The sequence below is a fragment of the Trichechus manatus genome, unplaced genomic scaffold (genome assembly GCF_000243295.1).
Source record: "Trichechus manatus latirostris isolate Lorelei unplaced genomic scaffold, TriManLat1.0 scaffold00148, whole genome shotgun sequence".
NCBI classification, from domain to species: domain Eukaryota; kingdom Metazoa; phylum Chordata; class Mammalia; order Sirenia; family Trichechidae; genus Trichechus; species Trichechus manatus.
The window spans coordinates 4,551,914-4,579,656 of NW_004444084.1; the positions used below are offsets into that span (position 1 = coordinate 4,551,914).

The window sequence follows — 27,743 nt, forward strand, 5'->3', positions numbered from 1 at the left end:
GACACCGGGGGTGGGGGTGGGGGTAAGGCGAGGTTTGAAGGAGAGGCATGCTGGGCACTGTGCCCTCCACTCTGAAAGTTTTCTTTGACTCCCAAGCCATTCAGGTGGCTGAGTGGCTGTGCATGATGGCACACAGTTGGCAACAGAGATTTCTCACCTGGAGGGTGACTTGAAGAATCTAGCTGCAGAGCTGCGAGACAAGAGACTGCTTGGCTGTTACTATATCAACAATCTTGTTTAACCTGAAAAGGTTTCCTAAGTATGAAAAGAGCCACTTACATGATTACTATTGTTTAAATTTCCATTTATTAAAGCAATCAATTATCTAAATTAATGAGAATAATAATAATGATAAAACTGGTAATACTGGGCATGTACCATGTGTCAGGCACTATGCTAAGCTTTTTACATGCACTGTTTTATTTAATACAACAATCCCAAGGAGTATTTTGTGATATTATCTCCATGTTACAAGTGAAAAAACCAAGCCTTAGACAATGTATGTATCTTGTTTATGCTCATAGTGCTAGTAAGTAGCAGAGTAGAACATTAATCCAGATCTGCTTAACTCCAAAAGTGACTCTTCATTACAGATAGAACTTTTTCTTAAAAAAAATACACACACACATATATGTGTGTGTATTTGTGTATGCATACGTATATATGCATATATTGTATTAATTTATTATTACCAAAGTTCTTGGTATAAATCTCATGATGTCAGGGAAGTTTTCTGCCAACAAATCTTCAACAATTTTCTCTGTATTTTCTGTCACCCCCCTGTTCTGGTACTCCAATCACTCGTAGGTTATTCCTCTTGATAAAGTCCCACATAACTTTTACGGCTTCTTCATTTTTTAAAACTCTTTTATCTTATTTTTACTCATATAAGTTGGTGTAAAGTGCTTTATCTTCAATCTCACTAATTCTGCCTTCCATTGCCTCAATTCTGCTCCTACGACTTTCTATTCTGAAATTTTATTGTTAATCTTCTGGATTTCTATTTGCTGTCTCTCTATGGATTCTTGCAGCCTGTTAAATTTGTCATTATGCTCTGGAATAACCTTCTTAAGTTCCTCTATTGCTTTGTCTGTGTGTTCTTTGGCTTGTTTTGTGTTTTGTCTGATCTCCTTCCTGATCTCTTGAAGAGTTCTCTATATTAATCTTCTGTATTCTACCTCTGATAATTCCAAGTTCTCTTCCTCTGGGAAATTTCTTGAGTCTTTGTTCTGGGAGCTTGCTGAAGCCATCATGGTCTGCCTCTTCATGTGATTTGATATTGACTGTTGTCTCTAAGCCATCAATATGTTATTATATTTATTTATTTTATGTTTGTTTACTGTGTCCTAGCTCCTTGTTTTGTTTTGTTTTGATATGCCCAAATAGGTTGCTTGTGTGAGTTACTTTGATTACTGGCACCTTGAAGCTCTCACGTCCTGTCACCAGGTGGTTAGATCTCTTACAAGGTATGTGAGCCCAGGATTCCATTTACTTCTCTTGTATGGATTCAGCTCAGGTGTCCAGGTAGTTGGTCACCAAGTGTCTGGTACAGCCTCTCACCTACAGTTCTAGATGAGCAGGGGTGATTGGTGTAGGCACAGGTATCTGGCTGCAGTAGGGGGTCACACACTGAGTAAGGCAGGGGGCTGATGGCTGCCCCTAGTGTCTGGGAGGAAAGCGTGTCCCTGTTCCCTACAGTGTGTGGGTTTTGCAGCCAGAGTATGGGCATTCAAGGTTGTTGGCTGTAGGGACTGGGAGGCACCACTTATTCTCGGACCTCTGTCATGGGTGGCTAGGTGGCATGCGTGGAGCCATCAGTGCTCAGGCCCCTTAATGGGCAGAGAGGTGTTAAATGTCATAAACTTGCCACTCTACCATTTAGCTGATACAGTTGAATTTAGGCTTCAGGTATATACTCTGTTGTACTGTGGTAATAAGGGCCCATGCTGTTGAAATGGGTCCACACAGGTCTGTGCAGGGGTGAAAGGCACTCAAAGTCTGTGGACCTCTTATGCCTGTGCCTAGGCAAAGGAGCTGTGCCTATGCTGAGTTCCTGGCTTAGGGGAGCTGGCAGATTATTTTTTCCACTGTTTGTTAATTTGTTCCCTCTCCAAGGCTGTGACAATGGCTCAGCATGTGTGACAGGTCCTACTTCTGGCCTACGGGATACAGCAATGGCTGAAGCCAGCCTAGGACCCAGTGCAAAGCAGGGAGGGGACAGGTAAATGGGAGAGAAATTTTTCCCAAAGAGGGTGTGTTTTGATCTGTGTGGTATGTCAGACACATGTACTTATCTTTTGCCGACTGAGTGCCACTTTTCACTGGTTCTGGAGGTCCAAGTAGACTCTCTGCCTCTGAGTCTCTCCTGATGTGGAAAACCGTCCTGAGTGCCACTGCTTGCCTCATCATGCATGCCAGCCAATCCGGCCTGAAGGGTGCTGGCTCCCACCAGGTCAGGTCTGGCAATTCCTCCCTGCTTCCAAACCATCTCTCCCTCTCCCTGCCGCTAGCCACTCAGTCCGATTCCTCAACTTTGCCTTTGATGTTCAGGGCTCCTAGATTGTCATATACAGTCAATTCACTTGTTTTTTTGGGTCTTTGTTTTAAGAGGGACCACCAGAAGCATCTGACTACTCCTTATCTTGGCTCCACCTCACTCTTGGTATAAATCTCAAAATTTGCACATTCTTTATTTCTTTATTATACCAAGAGCTTTGGTAATAATATGAAATTTATACTATAAAGAAGATCAATTTTTTTAAATGACAAGTTACATAGTTAACTGTATCTTCTTTCTTTTTTATCATTCAGTAATGAATATAAATAAATACGGGCCTTATAGAATTTTAGAGTTCAATTATAAAAGAGAATTGCTGTTCCTGTGTCCTTTTTTTAAATGAATTTTTCAATTTCTACCTTAGTGTATCTTTCAAATTCATTTCCTAAAATGTGATTTTCTCTTTTGAGTGTCATCTTTTTGAATGATGGAAGAAAGCATTTAAATTACCTCATCCCAAGTTTATATACTGGTTTAATGATAGTAACGTGTTTTAAGATTAAGCACATGGTTATCTATCCATCCATCCATCCATCCATCCATCCATCCATCCATCCATCCATCCATCCATCCATCCATCACCTACCTATCTACCTTTCTATCATCTAACTAAAACTTGTGAGAAAATTGAATGATAAATAAATACAAATGTGAATTAAAGTAAAAAACATATATGTATTACTATTTTGACATCCTAATAATAAGAAATTGGATTGAACTTATTTATCTTATGTTTAATGACTGCCAAGAGTGTACTGATGACTGGAAAACTCAAAATACACCATAGAAAAATCTTGCAATGAGAACAAAAATTAACTTTTTTAAGCTAGAAATAGAAATACCATACGATCCAGCAATCTCACTCCTAGGAATATACCCTAAAGAAATAAGCCATCACACGAATAGACATATGCACACTCATGTTCACTGCATTGCTATTCACAATAGCAAAAAGATGGAAACAACCTAAGTGCCCATCAACAGATGAATGGGTAAAAAATCTATGGTACGTACACACAATGGCATACTATGCGACAATAAAGAACAGTGATGAATCTGGGAAACATCTCACAACATGGATGAATCTGGAGGGCATTATGCTGAGTGAAATTAGTCAATCACAAAAAGACAAATACTATATGAGACCACTATTATTTAAAAAAAAAAAAAAACATGAAAATGTTTCCACACAGAAAGAAACAATCTTGATGGTTATGAGGCAAGGGAGGGGTGGGGAGGGAAAAACACTAACTAGATAGTAGATAAGTAGTAACTTTGATGAAGGGTAAGACAGTACACAATACTGGGGAAGTCACCACAGCTTGACCAGGGCAAAGTCATAGAAGCTTCACAGACACATCCAAACTCCCTGAGGGACCAAGCTACTGGGCTGAGGGCTGAGGACCATGGTCTCGGGGGACATCTAGCTCAACAGGCACAACATAGTCTACAAAGGAAATGTTCTACATCTGACTGGTGAGTAACATCTGGGGTCTTAAAAGCCTGCAAGAAGCCATCAAAGATACATCTATCAGACCCAACCTGGCTGGAGCAAAGAAGAACGAAAAAAACCAAAGACACAAGGGAAAGATTAGCCCAAAGTGCTAACGGACCACAACCACCACAACCTCCAGCGGACTGAGCCCGGAACAACTAGATGGTGCCCATTTACCACCACCCACTGCTCTGTCAGGGATCACAATATAATGTCCTGGACAGAGTGGGAGAAAAATGTAGAACAAGATTCAGATTCAACACACACACACACATACACACACACACACACTCAAAAGAGACTGCTGGTCTGACAGAGACTGGAGAAACCCCCAGAGTATGGCCCCCGGACACCATTTTAACTCAGTACTGAAGTTACTCCCAAGAACACCATTCGGCCAAAGATTAGACAGGTCTATAAGGCAAAGAATAACACACAGGAGGAACATGCTTCATAGTTCAGTCATGTATACAAGGCTAAATGGGCACATCAGCTCAAAAACAAAGACGAAAAGGCAGGAAGGGACAGGAAAACTGGACAAATGGAAACAGGGAACCCAGGGTGGAGACGAGAAGAGTGTTGACACATCACAGGGTTGGCAACCAATGTCACAAAACAATTTGTGTATTAACTATCTAATGAGAAACTAATTTGCTCTGTAAACTTTCACCTAAAGCACAATTAAAAAAAATCTTAGGAGAAAATTTTTTTTTAAATTAATTTTTTTTTTTTTTTTTGGGTGCATGGGAAAGGATCACAAGACCGAAGAAGGAACAAGTCTGTCTTGGAAGAAGTACAGATAGAGTGCTCCTTGGAGTAGAGGATGGTGAGACTTTGTCTCAAGTACTTTGGTCATGTAATCAGAAGGGACCAGTCCCTGGAGAAGGACGTCATGCTTGGTAAGGTCAGCAAAAAAGAAGAATACTCTCAACAACATGAAGTGACACAGTGGCTGTCAAAATGGGCTCAAACATAGCAATGATTGTGAGGATGGCGCAGGCCCATGCAGTCTTTTGTTCTGTAGTACACAGAGTCGCTATGAGTCGGTACTGACTCGACGGCACCTAACAACAAAAATACGGGAAAGGAACAATTCTAAAGTAGAACTGCTTTACTAAATCTGCTTTGGAATTCGGAATAGTATAGTAAATAAGAGAACTGTAAAGGGACATAAAACTTTCAACTCAATATTGAGTGTGAGACCTTTCTTCTCTCAGGCAGCTCTGTCAATTTTCAAAGTTTAGTTGGTTCATTAGTACAGGATCATCTTTTAAAATACTGGACATGTACTTACTAGAAGCAGAGTGCATCACTTGGGAGGATGTCTCAGGATATTGGTGTCCTTTTTAATCTGTGCTGCCTGACAAAACAGGCACAAAACTGAACACTTGGTTCAACACCATTAGTAGCTGTAGTTATGTGGTACCAAAGCATAAGAAGCATCAAGCAGACAGTACAAGCCTTTCTCAACTCACTTTCAATGGAGAGTACTTCATGCATTTTTCATACTATTTCTCTTCCCTAAGATTTTAATGGACTAAAGTATGTCATGTACATAGGACTCATGATAAGATGGAGAGACGGGCACTATATGATTGAGGTAGCTGCAGAAATAGAGACGAGAGAAGTCTTTTAAAATGTATCATCTGAATACAATTTAGGTGGAAAAGTAAAAGTGTGTTTGCTAAAATGCTTTTTAACAGCATGAGAAGATTTATGCTATGAAAGTCTAAAATTATTATTCAATCCAAATGGATTAAGTACATGTTCTATATTTTTAGAAATGAATATTTATAGACAGCCTCTGAATTAGGCAGTAATCTTTGCCTTTGTTTAAACACAATTCACAATATACAAAGTAAGGTAGTGCTTTTTAGAAAATATGCAAGCATTAGTACCACTGTTGGCAGTCATTTCTATTCTGCACAGTGAGTACATAAAATGAGGAACAACTAACCTGCTATGCTCTTAATTAATGAACACCTGTACATAGTGAAAGCATGGCTGATTTTATGGATGCGTGAAAATCCAACCAGGCAATTAATGTTCAATTTAAAATTCACACAACTGAAAAAGGAGCAAAGAAAACAACTTGTAATAGGCAAACCACAAAAGCAGAAAAGTTGGGTTTTCCATAGATGAATCTTTTCCAACGTATTTAGGCTATTTGACTTTTTATTTTCTTGGTTGCTTCCTTTTTAAATGGAAAGAATCAGAACATCTTTTGCGTGATTATTTGCACTTAATTGACCATTTGGGGCCCTAGTCTTTTCTTTCTTTCTCTTTTTTTTAAGGCCAGCCTTAGTATACTTTTAAGAAAGGATCAACTCTCGTGACAGATTATTTTAATTATTATAAGCTTTGTTACAAGTAAAAAAAAAAATCCACATTTTTGGTTCAATTCTGTAACTATCATATGCTATGGTTATAACTATAAATACAATTTATATAACTATAAAATAAAAATGGACACAATTCTTAGTCTTCTATGTACATGCATCTCTGACCTATGTACTGGTGTGGAATGTTTCCTTTTAATCTTTCAACAAAATATTTTGAGCACAAGTTCCAGACACTGTTCTAGGTTCTAAAAATAGAACAATGAAAAACAACAACAAACAAAAAATATTAACAGAACAAGATCCCTATTCTCAGCCCACTTATACTCTAATCATTATTGAGATTCATATGTTATCATTGAGCATAAAGACACTAATTTTTTTCCTTCTCTATAGACATTATCTATCCCTCCCCCACTTCTTGGTTGTTTTCAGATTGTTCTCACCAACTTTACTGATGTTTGTGATCTCCTAAGTAACTGCCTTACGAGGTACTTTCTTAATACACAAGTTTTATAGGGATATAAGAAAATGGTAAATCTCAATAACACTTTGTCCAAAGTAATCAAACATCTACTCCAAAAAATCCTTTATTCTTCTGCTTCTTCCATGAGATAGGCAAGATACTTTAAGATTAACTTTTTAAATAAATCATTTAATTCTCCTTATGTGTCACTGAAAACATTTTATCAAAGGTACTTCATACTAAAAGACTAGAAGGATGCTAGCTTTTCTAAGTCAGGAAGCAGATGAGTATTTACATGTAAACTTAAAGAAGGAAGTAGGTCAAGGAAGGACTATGTTTGTCTTTGTACTAGGTTAGTGGTGAAGAGCAACACAAAAAAGTTTTGAGAAAGTACACTGTAATTAAAGGTAAGTGTCATTACTGGAGAAAAAGAAGGTAAGCCAATCTATTCTGAATTTGATGGAAATGTTTTATTGAATGAGTATACAATTAGAAGAAGAATTAACTGCTTCAATTTCATGATAACTTAAAGATGGACGCAAGGGCGGAAAGAAAACTGAAAGCTTTAGAAGCCTGTGTTTAGGCAAACAAAGACAATGGTCTGAAATATAACAAAAATAAAGTATTTCTTTTTAGGAAATAATTTTATGATGTCAAGGTAAATGAATCAGGAAAAAATTATACCAAGGCAAGCAATAATGATTATTTCATGTTGCTTTTAAAGAGATGAGAGACATACTAAATTCAGAATACTTACTCTCCAAATTCTTACCTGCTTCATTTGTGCGGATCATTCGAGATGGGGTGCTTGGATCTCCAGTCCCAATTGGATTGGTGGCCACCACTCTAAATTCATATTCCACCCAGGGATTCAGGTCCACTGCCATGGCTGACTCCATGTCCCCTGTTATGACTTCTGGGACTATAGAGAGGCAGGAGATTTCATGTCATTAGGAGGGCTGGAGAACGGCTACATATGGCAATTGAGGATATCGCAACTACTGAGAGTCAACAGAAAGATGCAAAATTCCTTATAACACGTAGACATGACCTCACCTCCAGTTTCATTAAAACCAGCTGCTCTTGAGTCCAACTCATGGCAACATTATGTCTATGAGAGTAGAACTGAGCTCCATAGGATTTTCAATGGCTGACTTCTCAGAAGTAGATAGTCAGGCCTTTCTTCCAAGTCACCTTTGCGTGGATTCAAAATTCCAACCTTTCAGTTAGCAGCCAAGCTCATTAACCATTTGTACCACCCAGGGACTCCTCAGTCTCACTAGGAAGTAAGTAGTTGCATATGTCAAAGTTCATTGGGGTTAATTAGAATTCTTTCATCTCAGCCTCATACATAATTTGCCGTTATCTACACTAGAAATAATTTCGCCAACTTCTCAGCCCCAGAGAAGAGGTCAAGTAGTGCTATAATTTAAGCAAATAGTTTTTCTTCAGTCTCTTGGGGGAACTTCTTGAGTATGTTTTCTCTAAGTTCTGGAAAACATGCTTAGCCACTTGACAGTTCCAAACAACAGAATAAGAATATACCTCTATAATTTAAAAACGCCAATTTGTGGGATCTAAGTGGAAGCTCTGAACTCTCCTTGGAGTGACTTTTGTATTATATTTAGATTTTAGTAAAACACCAAATGGTATGTCAAATACTATGCAGTAAGTTTTTGTTTTTTTTTTTTTTTAATGTAGAATATATGCTCTACTTGGGTTTGCTTCTCATGTTCACTCAGCTCTGCTGTCTAGGAAATATTTCTAGAAGACCATTTGTTACAGGAATGAGATAGGGAAATTAGAGAGCCACCGTCTTGGTATACAAGTTTTATCTGGATTCGTACCAGTCCTGGATTTCTGTTTAACTATGTAGGGGAGAGGAGTTCTTGCTGGTGATGCAGTGATTAAGTGCTGGGCATTCAAACTCACTAGCCACTCCGCAGGAGGAAAAACCCGGTGATCTGCTCCCGTAAATATTGTTGTTAGGTTCTGTTGAGTTGGTTCCAACTCAGCGGCCATGTGTACAACAGAACAAAACACTACCCGGTCATGCGCCATCCTCACATTCATGCTATGTATGAGCCCATTTTTGCAGCCACTGTGTCAATTCATCTCGTTGAGGGTCTTCCTCTTTTTCGCTGACCCTCTACTTCACTAAGAATTGTGTCCTTCTCCAGGGATTGGTCCCACCTGATGACATGTCCAAAGTACATGAGATGAAGTCTCGCCATCCTCACTTCTAAGGAGCATTTTGGCTCCTGCATTCTGGCTGTATGACAAACTGACAGGGAGTGGTGGCCCATAAAGATTATATAGGGCAGTTCTACCTTCTCATATAGGGTCACAGTGAGTCAGAATTGACTGGATGGCACACAACAACAACAGTACAGCTTTGGGAGTCCCTAAGTGGTGCAAATAGTTAACACGCGAGGCTGCTAACCAAAAGGTTAGAGGTTTGAGTCCACCCAGAGGTGCCTTGAAAGAAAGGCTTGGCAATCGACTTCTGAAATATCAGCCACTGAAAACCCTGTGGAGCACAGTTCTACTCTGACACACATGGTGTCCATGAGTTGGAGTCCACTTGATGAAAACTGGTGGTACAGTTTTACTATGACAAGGTAGAATTAAACACATTTAGGATTTCCCATGAAAATCTCTCCTGAAAGGTATCAAGAGATTGTTACCAAATTACCAGTTCTGTGATGGTAAATGATGAGTGAGTAGGCAGGATAGACTGCCTGACAAATCCCACAGCACTGCAGCATCAATTTTTTTAAGAAGTGAAATGAAGACCTGGAAAGAAGTCTGTCCCCTCTTGCTACACTGGAAACTGAGCAATATCTCAGGAGCCTAAGAGGTAGGGGAAAAAAAGCCACTGCTCAGTCCACAGCTTGTGAAATACTGAGCTATGCCTTGTCAAACATAACGGTGGGAGGAGGGGTCAAGAGGCAGCCCCACTCAGCCCTCTCTAGTCCCCAACACACACTGCATCACCAAGACTTGCCTTGGGTCCACCAGGACTTATCTCATTGTTTCATTTACTTCTGTTTATGTCAGTCGTCTCAAGCAACTCCAGACATCTGGAGGCTTATCTACAGAAAATAGTGCCTATGACAGTTAGTTTTAAACTGCTGAATGATCTCTCACAGCTGGTAATGGAAACTGAGATGGTGAATAGAAACTGCTCATTGGCACCCCTCCTCAAGTGGTGCCCAGGGCTCATGCCATACCTGCCATACCCTAGATACGCCTCTACCTCGTATACCTTCAATCCGTTTGTTCTAATCTCAACAGAATTTTGCACACTTCCTTTTTTTATCTAGCTCTTATCCCTCCTGGATTCATGAAATCCTTCCATTGTGACCTTTGGAATTCATGACTTATTGTTAGCAGAATTCCCTATATACTCCATCTCCTCTTTGAACACTCCTGTAACATTTTACTCTAATAGAAACCTGAAGCCCCCTCTGAATTTCCCTCATAGCCCTTTCAAGTTGTAGCTCTTTTTCTCAAACAGCTGTCTATAATGGATATTTTCCATCAGCATACAAGCATGTGGGCTTTTTTTTTCTTTTACCAAAACAAAATAAAACTGTCTTAATCTTGCTTCTCCTTTTAGGCTTCATCTAGTTCTCTGTTTTCTTTGATAGCAAAACTTCTTAAGAGTTGTTTGTACAATGACTTCCTGTCACCAATTATTTCCCTTCCATTCTCTCTTGAACTCACTCCAATCAAGCTCTTATCTTTAGTATTCCTCTACAACGACTCCTGTCACGATTACTAATGGCCTCTATGTTACTAAAATTATGGTCATGTCTCCATTCCTCACCTTACATGACCTATTATCCTTCGACCCAGTTGATCACTCTCTTCTCTTTCAAACACTTTTCAAAACATGTTTCTCTCCTCCTTGACTATGCCTTATCAGTCTCCATTGTTGGTTTCTTTTCATCTCCCAGTTCTACAAAGTCTTTCTCATTTTCTTACTCCATGATGTTACTACCCAGTCTGGTGATTTGAAATATCATCAATAGGCTGATAACCTCTATATTTTCAGCCATAAACCTCTTCCCTGAATTCTAGACTCATGTAGTTAATGATCTATCAGACCTTTCTATGTGGATAGAGTTCTCAACCTTAAACTTCCCAACTTCCAAAATCTACTTCTGCAGTATTCTCTATTCAGTGAGTGAAAATTCCATTTTTACAGTTGTTGCAGCCAAAATTATTGGGGTCATCTTGGACTCCTTTCTTTCTCTCCTGGCCCAATCCAATCCATAAGCAAATTATGACATCACTGACTTCAAAATATGTTGATTTTTCCACTTTGGTTTGCAGCAAAACTCCTTAAAGGATTGTCAGTATTAACTTTTCTTTCATTCTCTCTTGAATTCAATCTTGTCAGACTTTGGTCCCCACTATTTGACTAACACTGCTCTTGCCAATGTCACCAATGACCTTCATGTTGTTAAAACTAATGATCAATCCTCATTTTATTTAACATGTCAGCAGTGTTTATTCTCTCTTCTTTAGTGCACTTTATTCTTTTGTTTTCCAGAAGATCACATCCAGACTGGCTCCTCTTTTCCACAACTTCTTAATATTGGAATGCTCCAGGGCCCAATTTTTCATATTCCTCTCTATTTTATACTTCCTTTACTGGAGGTGACATGTAACCTCATGGATTAAAACATAATTTATAGGCCAATAATATCCTAATTTATATATTTATTGTAAACTTCTCTCCTAAACTCCAGACTCATATCCAGTTGCCTAGCTGATATTCCCATTTGGATGTCTAATAAATGTATCCAACTTAATATGTCCCAAACTGAACTCCCAATTTCACCCCTACTCAAATCTGCTTTATCCATACAGACTTCTCCATTAAATTGACAGCAACTCCATTCTTGAGTTGGTCAGGTAAAAAATATTAGAGTCATTCTTGAATCTTTTTTTCTCTTACATTCTTCATATTCAATCTGTCAGGAATTCCTGTGGATTCTGCTTTCTAAATATATTCAAACTCTGGGTATATTTTTATCCCTTCAGCTTCTATCACTCTGAAACACCATCATCTCTCAACTGCAATTGCTTCCTAACTAGTTTATGTGATTCTCCACTTGCCACTCCCAGTCTATTTTCAATACAGCTTGAATGACTGTGTTAAAAGATAAGACTGATAGTATGAACCTTCCAATGTCTCTCCATTTCTCTCATGGTGAAAGGCCAATCCCTGCACTACTTAGTACTGTCAATATCTCTGTGACCTCAATTTCTACCATTCTTCCTAAAGCTCTGCTCCTGCCTCACTGCTCCTGCATCTAATGCTTCTAATGCCTTTGCCCTAGTTGCTCTTTCTACCTGGAATACTTTCCCTACATATTGACATAACTAAGTCCATATCTCCTTCAAGAGTCCAGTCAAATATACCTTCTCGATGAGGTTTACCCTGACTAACCAGTTGTCACTAAGTCAGTTATGACTTATGAGGACCCCATATGTTTAAGAGTAGAATTGTACTGCATAGGGTTTTCAATGACTCTGACTTTGCGGAAGTAGATTGCTAGGCCTTTCTTCTGAGTGGTCCCTGATTTGAACCGCCAACCTTTCAGTTAGTAGCCAAGCGCTTAATCATTTGCAACACCCGGCGACTCCATTTAAAATTACAAACTGCCCCTACCACAGTATTTCTAACCCCCTTACCACAATCTTTCTTTCATTTTTTTAAATAGCACTCATCACTTGCTATTATTTTCTCTGTTTATTGTTTGTCCCCATCTGTGAGAATACAATCTCCACAAGGGCAGGAATTTGTTGTCGTTGTTGTTATTTTCTTTGTTCACTGATATGTCTCAAGTGTCCAGAACAGTAACTGGAAGGTGCTTGATAAATTTTGGTTGAATAAATGAAAGGGAGTTCAAATTACAAGGTGTGATCAAAATTGGCAAAATTAATTTCTGTTTGAATCTTGAGATAATTATTTCAGGCTTTATGTTAAAAAAGAAAATAAATATACAACATAAAATATCTTTACTCCCAAGGCTACATATATTTATATCTTCTTGGTCATAATGGTAGGTTATGAAGATTGCCTTCTCCACCCCTGTAAAATCGGGCTCAAATCAGCTGACTGTGAATGGGAATAATTTATTTATCTTGAACAAAACTATGAAAACAACCATAGCAAGTAATATTTTCTCTTGTAGACCACTTTTCTAGTCAAACAAATTGCTTTTGATTTGTAAATCTGACTTTCTTCTACTTAGTGATACCAAATCACCTATAACCATGGAATTGATTGGTCATTGCTTATTTAACTCATGTTTCTTAAATACTCTTCTATTAGTGGATATGTGTTCTAACAGTGGATATGTTTCCCACTGATTGACTGGTTGATTAAATTTGTGAAATAGGCAGACTTATTTAGATAAGTATTTTATTAATGAAATGAAGATGAGTCCATTTCCTACCTGCAGAGCAAAAAGTTTCGGCTGTCACACTAAGGATAAGATGAGGCACCGAGTGGAAGTTATATGAATTCTTGAGTAAACCCACTTATGTGGTTTGAATTTGTGTCCTTTCCTGAATTTTCTACTGCATCCAGAGAGTTGCTTTTCCTCTCAATTTCTGGGGTAACAAGGCATATCACAGGGCAATAATCAAGCCATGGTGACACCAATACCCACAATTATATATTACCAAGTGAATATGTATATATATATGTGTAGTAAACAGTAATGATCACCAAACTGAGGTCTATAAGTTAATGTAGTTAAGTTAAACATTGAGAAAAATCTGAATTATATTCTACATGTGGATGAATGTATTTCCTCTCCCCAAAATTGTAAACTTTTAAACAAAAATAGGTTTCTGCTCAAGTTTCATTTACTCAGTGAACCACTCTACTCCCATAACATTCTGATTGAGTTTTCTGATTGAGTTTTCTGGTTACTGCACTCAAATAATTTGATTTTATATTATATTTCTAAGCAGGTAAATCAACTACATATTGAGATAGAAAACAAAACAAAAGCCCAAATCTCTACTCAATCTGGACAACTGCTTCTGAAGATTTCATTTTATAAACTTCTTGTATACTTTTTAAATACCAACTTGTTAAATAAGTATTTAGCAATTATCAAGTGAATGTAATTTCACATATTCCTGCAGGACTGCTATGTTTGGGAAGATAGGGGAAGTTTAGTTATAAGATTAAAAAAACCTTGGGGAAGAAAATAATTTTTAAAATAATGCAACTATAATGCAAACCTCTTAGAGGCAGGCATTAAAATGCTGCATTGTTTTAAATAACATGATTTTATGTTAGATTTTCTTTTTATAAATAAAAGAGATGTGTGGCTATAAAGTAGTAGCATGAAGGAGTCTCTCTGGGCTGATGAAACAGTTTGTATTCCTGATTGCGTCCATGGTCACTTGAATATATGCAATGAAATTTCGTAGAATTATACACCAAAACCAAAAAGAAATATTGCATATAAAAACAGGTGAAATCCAGACAAGGTCTGTGGTTATTTAATAATACTGTGCCAATACCAGTTTCCTGGTTTGATAATTATACTCTGGTTGGGTAAGATGCTATTATTCAGGGAAGCTTGAGGATGGATCCAATGGAACAATTTGTACTACTGTCGCAGCATCTCTGGAGTGCCTGGGTGGTGCAAATGATTAACATGCTCAGCTGATAACTGAAATGTTACAGAGGAAGGTCCATCCAGAGTTGCCTCAGAAAAAAGGTCTGGCAATCTACTTCTGAAAAATCAGCCATTGAAAACTCTGTAGAAGTAGTTCTACTCTGACACACATAAGGTTGTCATGAGTTGGACTTGACTCCACAGCAACTGGTTAGTTTGTTGGATGTGAGTCTAAAGTTATATCAGACAAACAAACAAGCAAACACCATGTGGTCTGTCCTTGGGAATTGGGAAGGAAGGAAAGCAGAGTATCTTTCTCTTCTTTGGTTTATAAAAAGAATCAAACAGTAGAGAATATCGTAGTGAATAACAAAGTATTTCCAGAATCCAAATGAGATTCTTTTGAGTTTGTCAGCAAATACAGCTCATGAGCTAAGAATCTGCTTTGGTTGTGCTTGATGTGGCCTTCAAGCCTCTTACCTGTTTTTACTGTTTGCCAGCCCAGGGAGAAGGGGCTGCGAGCCTGCAGGTTGTAGGAGGAGACTGGGCTGTGGTTGTCAGCTGCTGGACTCCAGGACAGTGTGGCTGTGTTTTCGGTGATTTCCTCAACAATCACTATCCCGGGTGGGCCGGGGGGACCTATAGGCAAAAGACAATGGATAAAGTTAAGTAAAAACCATTATGAGGAGCCATGAGAAATCATATTTCCAATAAGGCTTCAATCAAACTATGTAATCATTGTAATGAAATACATATTTAGTAATTAAAATTGACAGCCAAAAGTCTTGAAATGCAAGTTGATTTTCATGATTTCTGGGGATAAATTAATTATAGGTTTGATTTTCTCCTAGCAATTTGTGCTTGGCGATAAATACCAATTAGTATTATATTATACCGGAAAATCAAAATAATTAGAATAAAAGGATATGAATGTCAATATCAACTATGGCTCTTAAATCAATCAGGGCTTGTAGATGCAGCAACAGAAGGTGATAGGTAACACTATTAGGGACAAAAAGGATCCCATCCTTACTATGAAACTATAGGTGTATAGCACTAATTTTCATATTCAGAGAATCTACAATATACAAACACTGTGATGTATGCTATCAAGTAGTTTAGACTCTAACAGGGGAGATATGAAAGTCTCTGAAATAATGATAGTGCTGATCAGGGAAGGACATATACCAGCAGTGAGTCATGGGTAAAGTTCTGTGGGGAGTCCAAAGGAAGTTGTGATTAAATTCTTTCTTTTTTTTTTTTTCTGGTAAGGGTGGGAGGGTAGTGGCTTAGAGAAGGTTATTTCTCTTTTGATCATGAAAGGGTGGTATAGAATAATGATGATCAATCTATGATGCATGTGGAATGCCAGCTTCAAGAAACAATGATAATCTGATCTGAGGAGAAATATACCTTTGTGTTAGTATTCCTAAAATAGTAATGTTGAATAACATTTTTAAAATATGCACAGCTGTTTACATTTTAGTGGTTAAAAAGCAACGCCAGGTTTGTTATTGAAATTCTTCTATTCCATCACATTGCAAGAATGCTTTCATTTTGAATGAAAAAAAAAATTTCACCCATAAGTATGTTATTATTTTCTAAATTTGTCCTTCTGTAGCAAGTTGTTCTCTGGATTTGATGATTAGGGAGTTGGAACAGTAAAGGCTGAAGTAGGCTATAAGGAGCTAAGAGATGGTTGGATGCTGAAGAGATGGAGGAAATTAGTGAAAAACACTTGGTAGAGAATTTCAACAAGGAAGGGACAGTGAGATAGAGAAAGAGCTTAAAAGTTTTGCAGGGGCAAATTACATTATTAGAAAATGAGAGCTGAGCACTTTTGTCAAGGCTGAGAAGAACCAGCAAGAGATGGAATAGACCGAAGATTTAGAAGACAGTGAGCATTCCATCAGCAAGGTGACAGAAGGTTGGGATTGTGGGCAGAAGTGTAGAGGAAAGACATGAGAAAAGTAGCAGTCTTTACTCTAAGAGAGAGAAATGAAGGAAGAAACAATGACTAGAGACACAGGAACCTTTTAGATGGAAAGCAGGGAAGTTGAGAAAGCTCATTTTGGAAGGTACTCATTTTCTCACTAAAGAAGAAAATAAAACCAATTACAAAAACTGAGGGTGATTGAGAGAGAATGGGATTAGGGGCTGGAGCAGAATGAACACATGATGAAAGAGGAAGGATGTGAAGAGTGATATAAAAAGGTTTTGGAATAGTACTGGTGCCCATGTTTGGTTGGATAGCATCATTTGGAAGTGGTACTGATCAGCTCAGTAAAGTTAGAAAAGCCATGCCTAGGGCCAGAGAAAGTAGTTGGTAGGTCCATTCAAGTTTAGGAGTTTGTAAATTTGGCATTGTTTATCATCAAAGATGCCAATGGTATGGATGACTGTAGAGTTAAGGTGGAGCAGGGGGTCAGGTGAAGTCAGAATGGTTTGACAGACTAGAATAAAAGAAATGAGTCAAGGAAACTGGGTTACCATGAGGAAAAGATATAAGGATAGGAACTTGTGTAGTGAAGGAAATTTTGCAGAATTTATAATTTTAAAGGTAGAGTAGTTCTGAGTGAGAATTTTGGTTGTGTATATCTGGAGTGAAGTGGAGAATTATTAGGGTTGACAAAGTCTAGGATTTTTATGAAAGAGTATGCGTGGTGGGTCACTAACATTAATGTTCAAGCTATAGTGGCTAAGGATGAGGTGAAGGAGCCCTGGTTGCTCAGTGGTTAAGCACTCCGCTGCTAACCAAAAGGTCGGTGGTTTAAACCCACCAGCCCCTTCAAGGGAGATAGATATGGCAATCTGCTTCTGTAAAGATTACAGTCTTAGAAACCGTATGGGGAAGTTTTACTCCATTCTACATGGTTGCTATGAGTCGGAATCAACTTGATGGCACACAACAACAACAAGAATGAAGTGAAGAAAATCAATGAGATACAGGTGCTGAAGAAGATGACTGACAAGACTGGGAGGACAGAGATATGGAGGAGCCTCTATAATAATAACAATAATTATAAAAATATTAACTATAATACTACTACTAATAGTTACCATACCCTCACTATACTGTACTGCATCAAGACACTGTACGAAGCATTTTAAAAACATTAACTTGTTCATTTATTTCTACGTCACTTCTGAGGTGAAGTCATACAAAGATTTGCAGCTTCACCCCAAGTCTCCTGGAATGTTTTCTATGGGAAAAGCCAGCTGCCATGGTAGAAGTCCAATTATACTGAGACTACCATGCTGTGAGGAAGCCCAAGCTAACCATTTGGAGAGGCCCAGGGAGAGGGAAAGATACAGCTTGCCCCCATCTTTTTCAGCCATCCCAGCCCAGGCACCAGACATGTGAGTGAAGAAGTCTTCAGATGACTCCAGCCTCAGCCATCATCTGACTGCATCTGTATGAGATATCCTAAGCTAGAATCATCTAGCTGTACCTGTCAATCACCAAAACCACAAGAGAAAATAAATTGATGTTTTAAGCTACCAAGTTTTGGGGGCAGCAATGGGTAATTGGAACAGACTTCAAAATAGTTTGAGAGTTTGTTCAAACATAAGGAGTTCCAAAGAGTTTTGTAATGAGGATCCTGAAGATGCTAAGAAAAAAGACTTGAAATTTAGCTAATGTGTTCAAAACAGGAATTCTTGCCAATACATTTATTTCTGTATTCCATTTATTCTGTTCCATTTCATCCATTCTATTTTTTCACCTCTTTAAAAAGCATTTATTAATAGCTGCCTGTGTGCAAGGCCCTATGGGAGACATTGTAGAGAATAACTATTTGTTAAATAAAATAACTTGCCTTTCTGAGTATTAAAGTTCTACAAAAATATTTAAATTAGTCCTCTTGAAGAAAAGCATATTTCTTTTAATAATGGGAAATAATGACTTTAAACAATTAAAAAAAAAGCTTCAGCTGGAATAAAAATGGAATTTTCAATATAGTGAATAAATTCCCAAATACTTTTCTCCATATGTGGCTATTTGCCCAAATATGGTCCTAAGCAAAATGATCAGTGACAGTGACAAAGATTTATGTACCAAGATACTGATTGCAGCTGTGCAATTATTTATAATTACAAAACATTATAAATAGCTAATTGTCTAATAGTAGTATAATGTGTAAATAATAAATTATTATGATGGAATATTAGGCAGCCATTAAACTTCCCACTAATGGAGACTATTTAATGACATGGCACATGTTCACAATATAAGTAAAAAAAGTGGAATGTAAAATAATATGTAAATATAATTGTATAAACAGTAATTTTTCAAATATGCAAAAGTAGAGACTGGAAAGAAATGCATTAAAACTTACATGGTAATTATTGCTTGAAGGTGAGGATATAGGTGATTTAAATTTTATTCTTTATCTCTGGATTTTTTAACTCTGTACAATAAGTACGTATTCTAAAATTATTTTTAAAGTTATTATTTTAAGGTTGGTATATAGTAATCTGTATGTGCTATTCTAAGTGTATTCTACTCAACTAAATAATTACTGAATGCCTAGTATGCGTAAGGAGCCCTGGTGGCTCAGTGGTTAAGAGTTCAGCTGGTAATCAAAAGGTCGGCAGTTCGAATCGAACTTCTTGGAAACCCTATGGGGCAGTTACCCTGTCCTACAGGGTCACTATGAGTTGGATTCGACTCGATGGCAATGGGTTAGTATGTGTAAAGCACTGTGCTCTGTGGTGGGAGGAGGGTGGCAGGAAGAGTCCTTAAAGAAAGAAAAGACATCGTTACAGTCCTGGATATGTTAACATCTAATGACAGAGACACGTCTTCTATGAAAAACAAAAGCCATGAAATAATAATGATATGCTCAAGTGCTTTGAGAGTATGTTTTACCTCTCAGTATAGCAGTTGGCACATTGACTACAATTATTTTTCTGTAATTTCCAACTGTCTGAATATCCAAAAGGCCTTACATTGTATTTGGCATATATTACACCATACCAGTTACCGGTGAATTGATTCCAACTCATGTAACCCCACGTGTGTCAGAGCAGAACTGTGCTTTCAGTGACTGATTTTTCAAAAGTAGATTGCCAGGCCTTTCTTTCGAGCATTCAGTCAGCAGCTGAGCATGTTAACTGCAAAACCCAAAGACTCCTGTCAAGTATAAGTCCTCAATAAATATTTGTTGAAAAGAGATGAAGAAGAAAGGATAAGAAGGAAGGAAGGAAGGAGAGAAAGAAGGAAGGAAGGAGAGAAAGAAGGAAGGAAGGAGAGAAAGAAGAAAGGAAGGAAGAAAAGGAAAGAAAAAGTTATGTTTTGAGTTTAGAATGTTTATAATACTTAAAAAATAAAATGATGTTTTAAAATACGATAATTACCATTTAACACAAAGGTATGGTATATATTTGAGCTAACAGGTTTTTTTTTTTTTTTAGTCAAGCTTAGAGTCATGTGGCAATAAAAATGACAGACTAGTTTCATAAATTAAGAAAATAAACCTTTCCTATGATGTAATAACAAGCTTCATCATTATTAGAGAATTAGAGTATTAAAGCCTATGGAGAGATGATTTTTTCTAAATCCTTGTAAATTTGAAAGATTTCTTATGAATATATTATTGTAAAGATATAATGAACAATTAGTGGTGTGATTTACCTTCTACAACAGATTAACCACGATAAAAGTGAAAAGAAGATTTGTAGTTATTATATTAGTATTGGTTTATCAATGCTCTATTTAAAAAGAAAAATATATTTCCAGACATTATATGCTGAATGCTGGCTTCAGGTAGCTTCCTGTACATATTCAGGATTAAATTTCACGAATATTATATTAAAACAGTCAATACTTGTTTTTTTTTTACAGCTCTGTTAATAATGGTCCTGTTTTTGTCATCTTTTGATATATATATTTTTAAAATCAGGCAGCAAAAGCTCTCCTAAAAAGCTTTAAAGCTAATTTATACCAGGCATGTTTGAAAAAAGATTAATGAGGGACAAACATCTCAGTGATGACGAATGTCTGAAGCTACAGTCTGAATGTTACACAGATGCCACTCATTTAGTAGAAATGTCATTAAATTTTATACTTAGCTGTAATGATTCAGTGTCAGATGGGCAGTAATCTGGGAAGTACCTCCTCACACTCCCAGGGACAGTGCTATTACGTAGGATTACTAAAATAAATATTTTATTTGAAAATAGATAATTTAGAAAAATGGACACAATCTGTTCATTTCTTTGTGGTCAGGACTGATGACCAAATGGCACACCACAAAGGCCCTGAGCTGAACCCACGTTCTCATGGATTCAATCCATCCTTAATCAGGCCTACACATTCCTCTGACCGAATGTTCAGTTAGAAAATTTTTTTCTTTTGAGAAGCCATTGACTTTTAAAGCTGAAAAATAAATAAAATGTGTATTTCCTTGTAGCCTCTAAAGTTGTTATGGTTATGCTGGAGACAAGAAACAAGGACCTTCATACAACACTTAAGCAATATTATACAGAGTCTTGGAATTTTTGAGTTAATTGGAGTCATCTAGTTCCACCTTGGAGCCCTGGTGGCGCAGTGGTTAAGCATTTGGCTGTTAACCAAAAGGTGGCAGTTAGAATCCACCAGCTGCTCCCTGGAAACGCTTTGGGGCAGATCTACTTTGTCCTATAGGGTTGCTATGAGTCGGAATCGACTCCATGGCAACGAGTTTGTTTTTTTTTTCCTTTTAGTTCCACTTTACCATTTTTCAGATGAAGAAGTAGTGCTTGAGACAGGAAAACTTCTTCTCCTGGGTTGTGGGGGATGTGGGGAGGGGGGTTGTTGCGGGGAGAGGCCAAAGAATTTTCCTGCTTTGAGTGGAGTAAGAGTTGAAGCAGATAGCCTTTAATCTAGACCACCAGTAGGTTTTGTTAGTAAATGTAAATTGTGATGAGTCAGTAAATCACTCTTCCAATATTGTTTTATTGTAGTAGTGTTGTTGTTTAGTGAGGAGCCCTGGTGGCACAGTGGTTAAAGCACTTGGCTGCTAACCAAAAGGTCAGCAGTTCAAATCCACCAACTGCTCCTTGGAAACACTATGGGCAGTTCTACTCTGTCCTATAGTGTTGCTATGAGTTGGAATTGACTCGATGGCAGTGGGTTTGGTTTTTTGGTTTGTTGCTTAGCAGACATCAGTATAATTTCAAGGACGGTGGTAGTCTCTGAGGGTCCTTTGCATACTAGTCTCTTACAATCTTATCTAGAGTATGATGATTCATCTACTTTAGTTGTTAGCAAAAACAAAAATACTACCACCCCTTCCTCATGCCAGTCTTATGAAGCTGAAATTTAGTGACATTTGTCCTGATAGCTATAATTTGTGAACATTTGGTTGTCATTAAAATATTGAACTCTGAATCCCTCAGTTGGGTATGGCCATATGATTGGCTCAGACCATATGAACTAAAATGATGTGTGCCATTTTGGCTGAAGCATTTAATTGCCAATATGAGAAATGCTAGATCATTCTGTCTAAAAACTACTTTTATCTGAAAGATATAAATAAGTTGGGAATTCATATTCCATTTATTTGTATGAATATCTCATATTAAAATTTTAAACTATATAGAGACTTCTAAATGTTTGTTTTCCTTTTTAGAAAAAAATACAAACACTTCCCTGTCAATTATCACAAACTTCAGATGAAGGATATATTAACCAACGATTCCAGGCTTGATGTAGGCATAAATATTTAATGTAGCTTTACACGAGTTGAAGTTGTACACACTTTATATATTCCAGTATAAAAGTAATGTTGTCCATCCATCGAAGGTGATCTTTCTGAAATGGAAAATAGATATTTGATGTACAAATAGGTAAGAAAATTTTAAAAATTCAACCTGTTTATTTTAAACCTCAAGCAACCCAGATGCTATCCTGAAATTAATTTATTAAGCTAGTATTACATAAATTCTAAGAACAGATGAGTTGAAGAAATCTTGCAGGAAAATACCATTAAAAAAAAAGCAAAAAAACAAACCCATTGCCATCAAGTCGATTCCGACTCATAGCGACCATATAGGACAGAGTAGAACTGCCCCATAGGGTTTCCAAGGAGCACCTGGTGGATTCAAACTGCCGATCTTTTGGTTAGCAGCCACAGCTCTTAAGCACTACACCACCAGGGTATGGGGTGCTAAAATATTCAAGGTGCCATGTTTCTGCAAAGCTTTCTATAAATCCAATATTGGGTTTATTGTGCATGACTCATTAGAATTCTACAATGCAAATTATGATAAAATAATGTATGACTATATGGATTTTTAAATTTGTTCAATCTCACTATTCATTCATGAATAACTTATAGATATTCCTGTGACCAATTTCACAAACTTACCATGAAGTGAATTTGGAATTATTATTTCCAACGACACAGTAAGGAAACACACTTACAAAGCCATTTTCTTTATGACAAGTGCACCCTTGACAATACTATGGATATTTTCTTTAATATTTTTTTCTAAGGTATAAATTTGATTTGTTCTCTTTTATCTAGATTTTCTGCCATGATTTTCCTTGATACCAATAACATGTTATACAAGATATCTCTCTGGAGCTAGGAACAAATTTCATGGTCATGGAAGATAACAGAAGTTGACAAACATATATTTGGGGTCATTAATTGTATGTTTTAACTAACTGAGCAAATCAATAGTCCTCTGGGAATAAAAGAGAATGAACATTACTCTCTTAAGTGTTAACCTATTGGGAAATGGCTTAGATATAATGGAGAAAGAACTGTCTTAGTGGTTTTTTGATGGCTGCTGGCTTATACTCTGAGGATTTTTCCTATACAACTGTAGGAAGACATTTGCCATTATGCAATGTACCATTAAATCTCAGCACAGACTGAAAGATGACTGTTGTCATATGGTGACAGTGAACTTGGTACAATCCTGATGCCACCATCTAACTCATTTGGAGAAATGGAGCAGTGGGCTCTTGCAGAAGCACTTAAATAGAGCAGTCCTGAAAAACGGATAATTTGTAACAGATGTTCCACCTAATGGATGGATTACAGGGAGAGTGTAATGCAGACTATCTCATTCAGTGGGGTATGATCGATGCTTCTTATTAGCTTGACTTAACATTCTGTGAGCCGAGGTTGTAAGGCAAATATGTGAGCTTTGATTTACTAATACAGATCAGGGGATAAAATGTCTTTGCAACAGTGATTATGTATTTCAAATGAAGTTTACTAATATTTCTTGAGTTGGCATGAAAGAAATAATTATGTGAACCAATAATCTCCTGAACAAAACATGTAATTCAAAGAGACTTGTTTTATACCATAGTTTTCTGCGATTAGTGAACACTCCAATTAACCAAATCAGAATGCTGACAAATGAGAGGGCTGACACTTTGGTATAGGTGATTAACTTACATTGTTGGCAAAAAAAAAAAAAAAAAAATCTTTTGCTTCAGATTTTATACTTTTGACCTAGAATATTTTAAAATCTAAGACATAATTTCCCAAGAACTTGAAAAGTCACTCACGCTATTTGGCTTCAATTTTTTAATCTAAGTATTTTATGTGACTAATCTATTTCACAACTACTTTCAAATCCATTTGTGCCCTTGGTGACATTTAAAAAGGCTTTCTGCTCTTTGTTTTTAATTTTTACATTGCTTCACTGCCAACTAAACTGAAGGTATAGTTAAGTCCTATTCAAACATCCATAGAATCCCTGTTTATGTTTTAAAAATATTGAATACTGTGATTTAACTCAATTTTATAATATACAGTTGGTATCCATTATATGTGATATTAAGCTGGTGACCGTTAGCTATGTCGACAGTGATGACTGTCCCTAATATGAAAGCAAGATTCTTAAAACTATGACCTCTCTACTGTAGCCTTGTCTACATATTTTATCTAGAATAAAACGTGTACATTTGACTTTTCTTTTACTCAGTCATATTCTCTTAGTGAGTTGGTGTAATTGTACTTTAAATGCTTCAGTCTTTATTTCACACATGGGAAATTCCCTTGCACTCTAAGATAGCTACTGCATTTTGCTCAAGGATGGATGTCATCGCAATAGAATAGTCAATGCATATAAATACATGCTAATGTAAGCAATCCAACTCAGGAAATTGATACAAGATTCTATTGGCTCAGTTAACTGAATATACTGCGAAGCACCTGATGGTACTTCACAGTTTATCCTAATGACAGTAAACTGGTAGAGAACACAATTATGCCAAGCCAATCGACATGCCAATTTGACTCTGAGGAAAGAGAGGCTGAATAAATGCTCACAATCACCTTTAGAGTGCATCATCAAATTGTAATTGAACAAAACAGACAGAACAATTAAAATGCTATAAAATATTTGAGTCAGTGGATAATTAGATAGTATCACCTGTTGGATAAATGTACAGCATTGTGTTTCTCATACATACCATGAAGAACCATTATTTAACTCTTTAATCTTATGCACTGTTGTTGTTAGGTGCTGTTGGAGCAGTTCCTACTCATAGCAACCCTATGTAAACAGAATGAAACACTGCCTGGTCCTGTGCCATCCTAATCTTAAAGATTAGGGAAATGGAAATTCTTTCTAGACTGAAGAATATATATAAGACAAACAATATATACCATTTACTGAGAAGCATTCTACCATTGAAATCTTACTTAATTCTCTTATTAAGCCCGTGAATTAAATATGATTACCCCCATTTTGCTTATGAGGAGACCAAAGTCAAGAGAGGTAAAATGACTTGCCCACGGTTACTCAGCTAGTGCCAGGATGACATTCAAATCCCAGACCGGGTTACTTTTATAATGCTATACTGTCTTGGTTGGGTAAACAGATTCTTATCACAGGTATTTTAAAAAACTCGAGTCATTTTTTAAATTCGGCTTTTGAGATTCAACTAACATTTACTAAGCACCAGCTATGAAGTAGGTACTAAGTGTTTCGGTTGCCCAAAGATACTGTTTTTTTAATACAGCACAAATAGAGCAGAACTTTTCCCCACTAGGTTTTGTACACCTTGACATTATGCACTTTTATTTTGTTACTCCAATATATAACCTTCCAGGTGTCCCGTTTATAGCTCATCTTGTCAATGCATGCTCACTTTGAATCTTGTAGAGGTTATTTTCTGTTTCATTTGAGCTGTTTTTCTAAAGCTAGGAACTATTTTTTTCCCCTTACTACTTCAGTTTTTAGATTCCTCAGCAATGACTCAAAAAATTTCAAAGATAAAAACTACTGAGAATAATACAGGGGGGAGACCCATGTACTCATGGCCTTCCCATTTTTATATATAACATGTCAAATTAGATTTCCCCCATACATACTAAGCAATAATGTCTACCCATTTTAGTTTTGAAAAATGAAAAAAGAGAGACTTATATTTGAAAGATTTTTACCCAGAGCAAGTAACTTATTCTCTCTTTTTTCTTGTGATGGCAGACATCATCTGATGTACAGTTTTTTTCATACTCTTTCATGTCAGTTGCTCTAACTCATTAGACAGTTAATTGTCTTTGTAATTCCAAATTAAGCAGTACTTAGCGAAACGGAGACATTACCTTTGCCAGGTGTTACTGGGAGGACAAAATCCAATCTGCAGTAAAATGCGGCAGAAGTTCCATCCAAGCAATGCTAGTGTTTTCTCTGCTCAATCTCCATGGGCTTTGTATAGTTCTGTGAAGAATTGTTCAGAGTCCAGGCTACATGATGTATGATATTCCTCAAAATCAGAAAATATTAGGAGTTGAGTATTTTGAAAGGTAGGTTGAAATAAAACACAATTTTGGAGTAGAGACTAAAGTGAACTTACCAATTTTCTACTGTTTTCTTCGGAGTTGTGACAGGTCATTGGGTTCACTTCAGCAGAACTTCTGCTTGGTGCTGGGTTCTTGACCACATCTGGGTTATCACAAAGGGGCTGTACAGTATGTATAAGACTCTATATTCCCAGTCTCCTTATAACAACAAATTACTGCTTCATTCTCAAAAGAAATGCTAAAACAATCTAGATGACAGTCACAGAAAACAGAATACACTCAAGGAAACAAAAAGGTCAGGTTTTAGAAGGGACTGGTAGTTGGCTTAGGCTGCGTTTATCAAAAGTATATGAAAAGTGAATAAGTAGGATGATTTTGCCAAACAACTCAAACAAACAAACGGACAGATAAAATGTACTTCCAATACTTTGACTAAATAATACTGGTGAGTTTTGGAACGTCCTTCTTAACATTAAACATAAAGACCATTTTTGCTTTGTTTTATTTTTTTATGACTCTTAGTATAATTTAAGGCAGCTCGGTAGTGCAGTGGTTAAGAGCTCTGCTACTAACTGAAACGTCGGCAGTTCGTACCCACCAGCTGCTCTGAAGGAGAAAGATGTGACAGTCTGCTTCTGTAAAGATTAAACATTTGGAAACCCTATGGGGCAGTTCTACTCTGTCCTATAGGGTTGTTATGAGTCAAAATCGAATTGATGGCAATGGGTTTGGTTTTGGTGGCATAATTTGCCCACAGTCGGCAGGAAACAACAAATTTCAAAAGGTTGAAAGAACAGCAGCAGTAATTGGAATGAAGATCAAAAGCTTTTAAAACGATTGGGAGTTTCATCCCTGTCCCATAATTATGGTGACCAGAAGAAATTTTAAAAGGAGAGAATAAGAAGAGATCATGCAGAAAGAGGTCTATTATTTATTGTTGCTTACTTTGGATATGTTATCAGGAGTGACCAGTCCCTGGAGAAGGACATCATGCTTGGTAAAGTAGAGGGTCAGCAAAAAAGAGGAAGACCCTAGACAAGATAGACTGACACAGTGGCTGCAACAATGGGCTCAAACATAGCAACAATTGTGAAGATGGCGCAGGACTGGGCAGTGTTTCGTTCTGTTGTTGGTCCCTCTATGAGTCGGAACTGACTTGATGGCACCTAACAACAACAACAACAATATTCCTGGTGGCATTTTTTCCAGGAGTGATTCTTTTTCTATCAAAATCCAGCATGTCTGGATAGAAAGTCCCCGTGAGATGTCCTGAGAAAATAGTCATTAGAATTTGATATTTTATATGATTGGAGAGACTTGGAAGTTGGAAGGAGTTCTGACTTGTCAGTAACGCTACTGGTCATTTAGACCAAGGTAGTAAGCTAGAAAGGAGTGACTAATAATGTTATGAGTCTCTTAGCCATGTGGTCAAAGATAAGTTACTTTAGAGGACTAGAAAATGTGAAACCTAT

At 37.2% G+C, this 27,743-nt stretch overlaps 1 protein-coding gene across 2 annotated transcripts in view; it reads right to left on the reverse strand.

Annotated features, from left to right (window-relative positions):
• The window catches only part of CNTN5 (contactin 5), a 1,437,272-nt gene that overhangs the window by 68,899 nt on the left and 1,340,630 nt on the right, over positions 1-27,743 (reverse strand). For both annotated transcript variants that reach the window (XM_023740130.1, XM_004385875.1), the window contains 2 exons: positions 14,996-15,154; positions 7,630-7,779 (listed from right to left, as the gene is read on the reverse strand). In XM_023740130.1, coding sequence (XP_023595898.1) covers positions 7,630-7,779; positions 14,996-15,154 — 309 coding nt within the window. The remainder of the gene's footprint in view (positions 1-7,629; positions 7,780-14,995; positions 15,155-27,743) is intronic.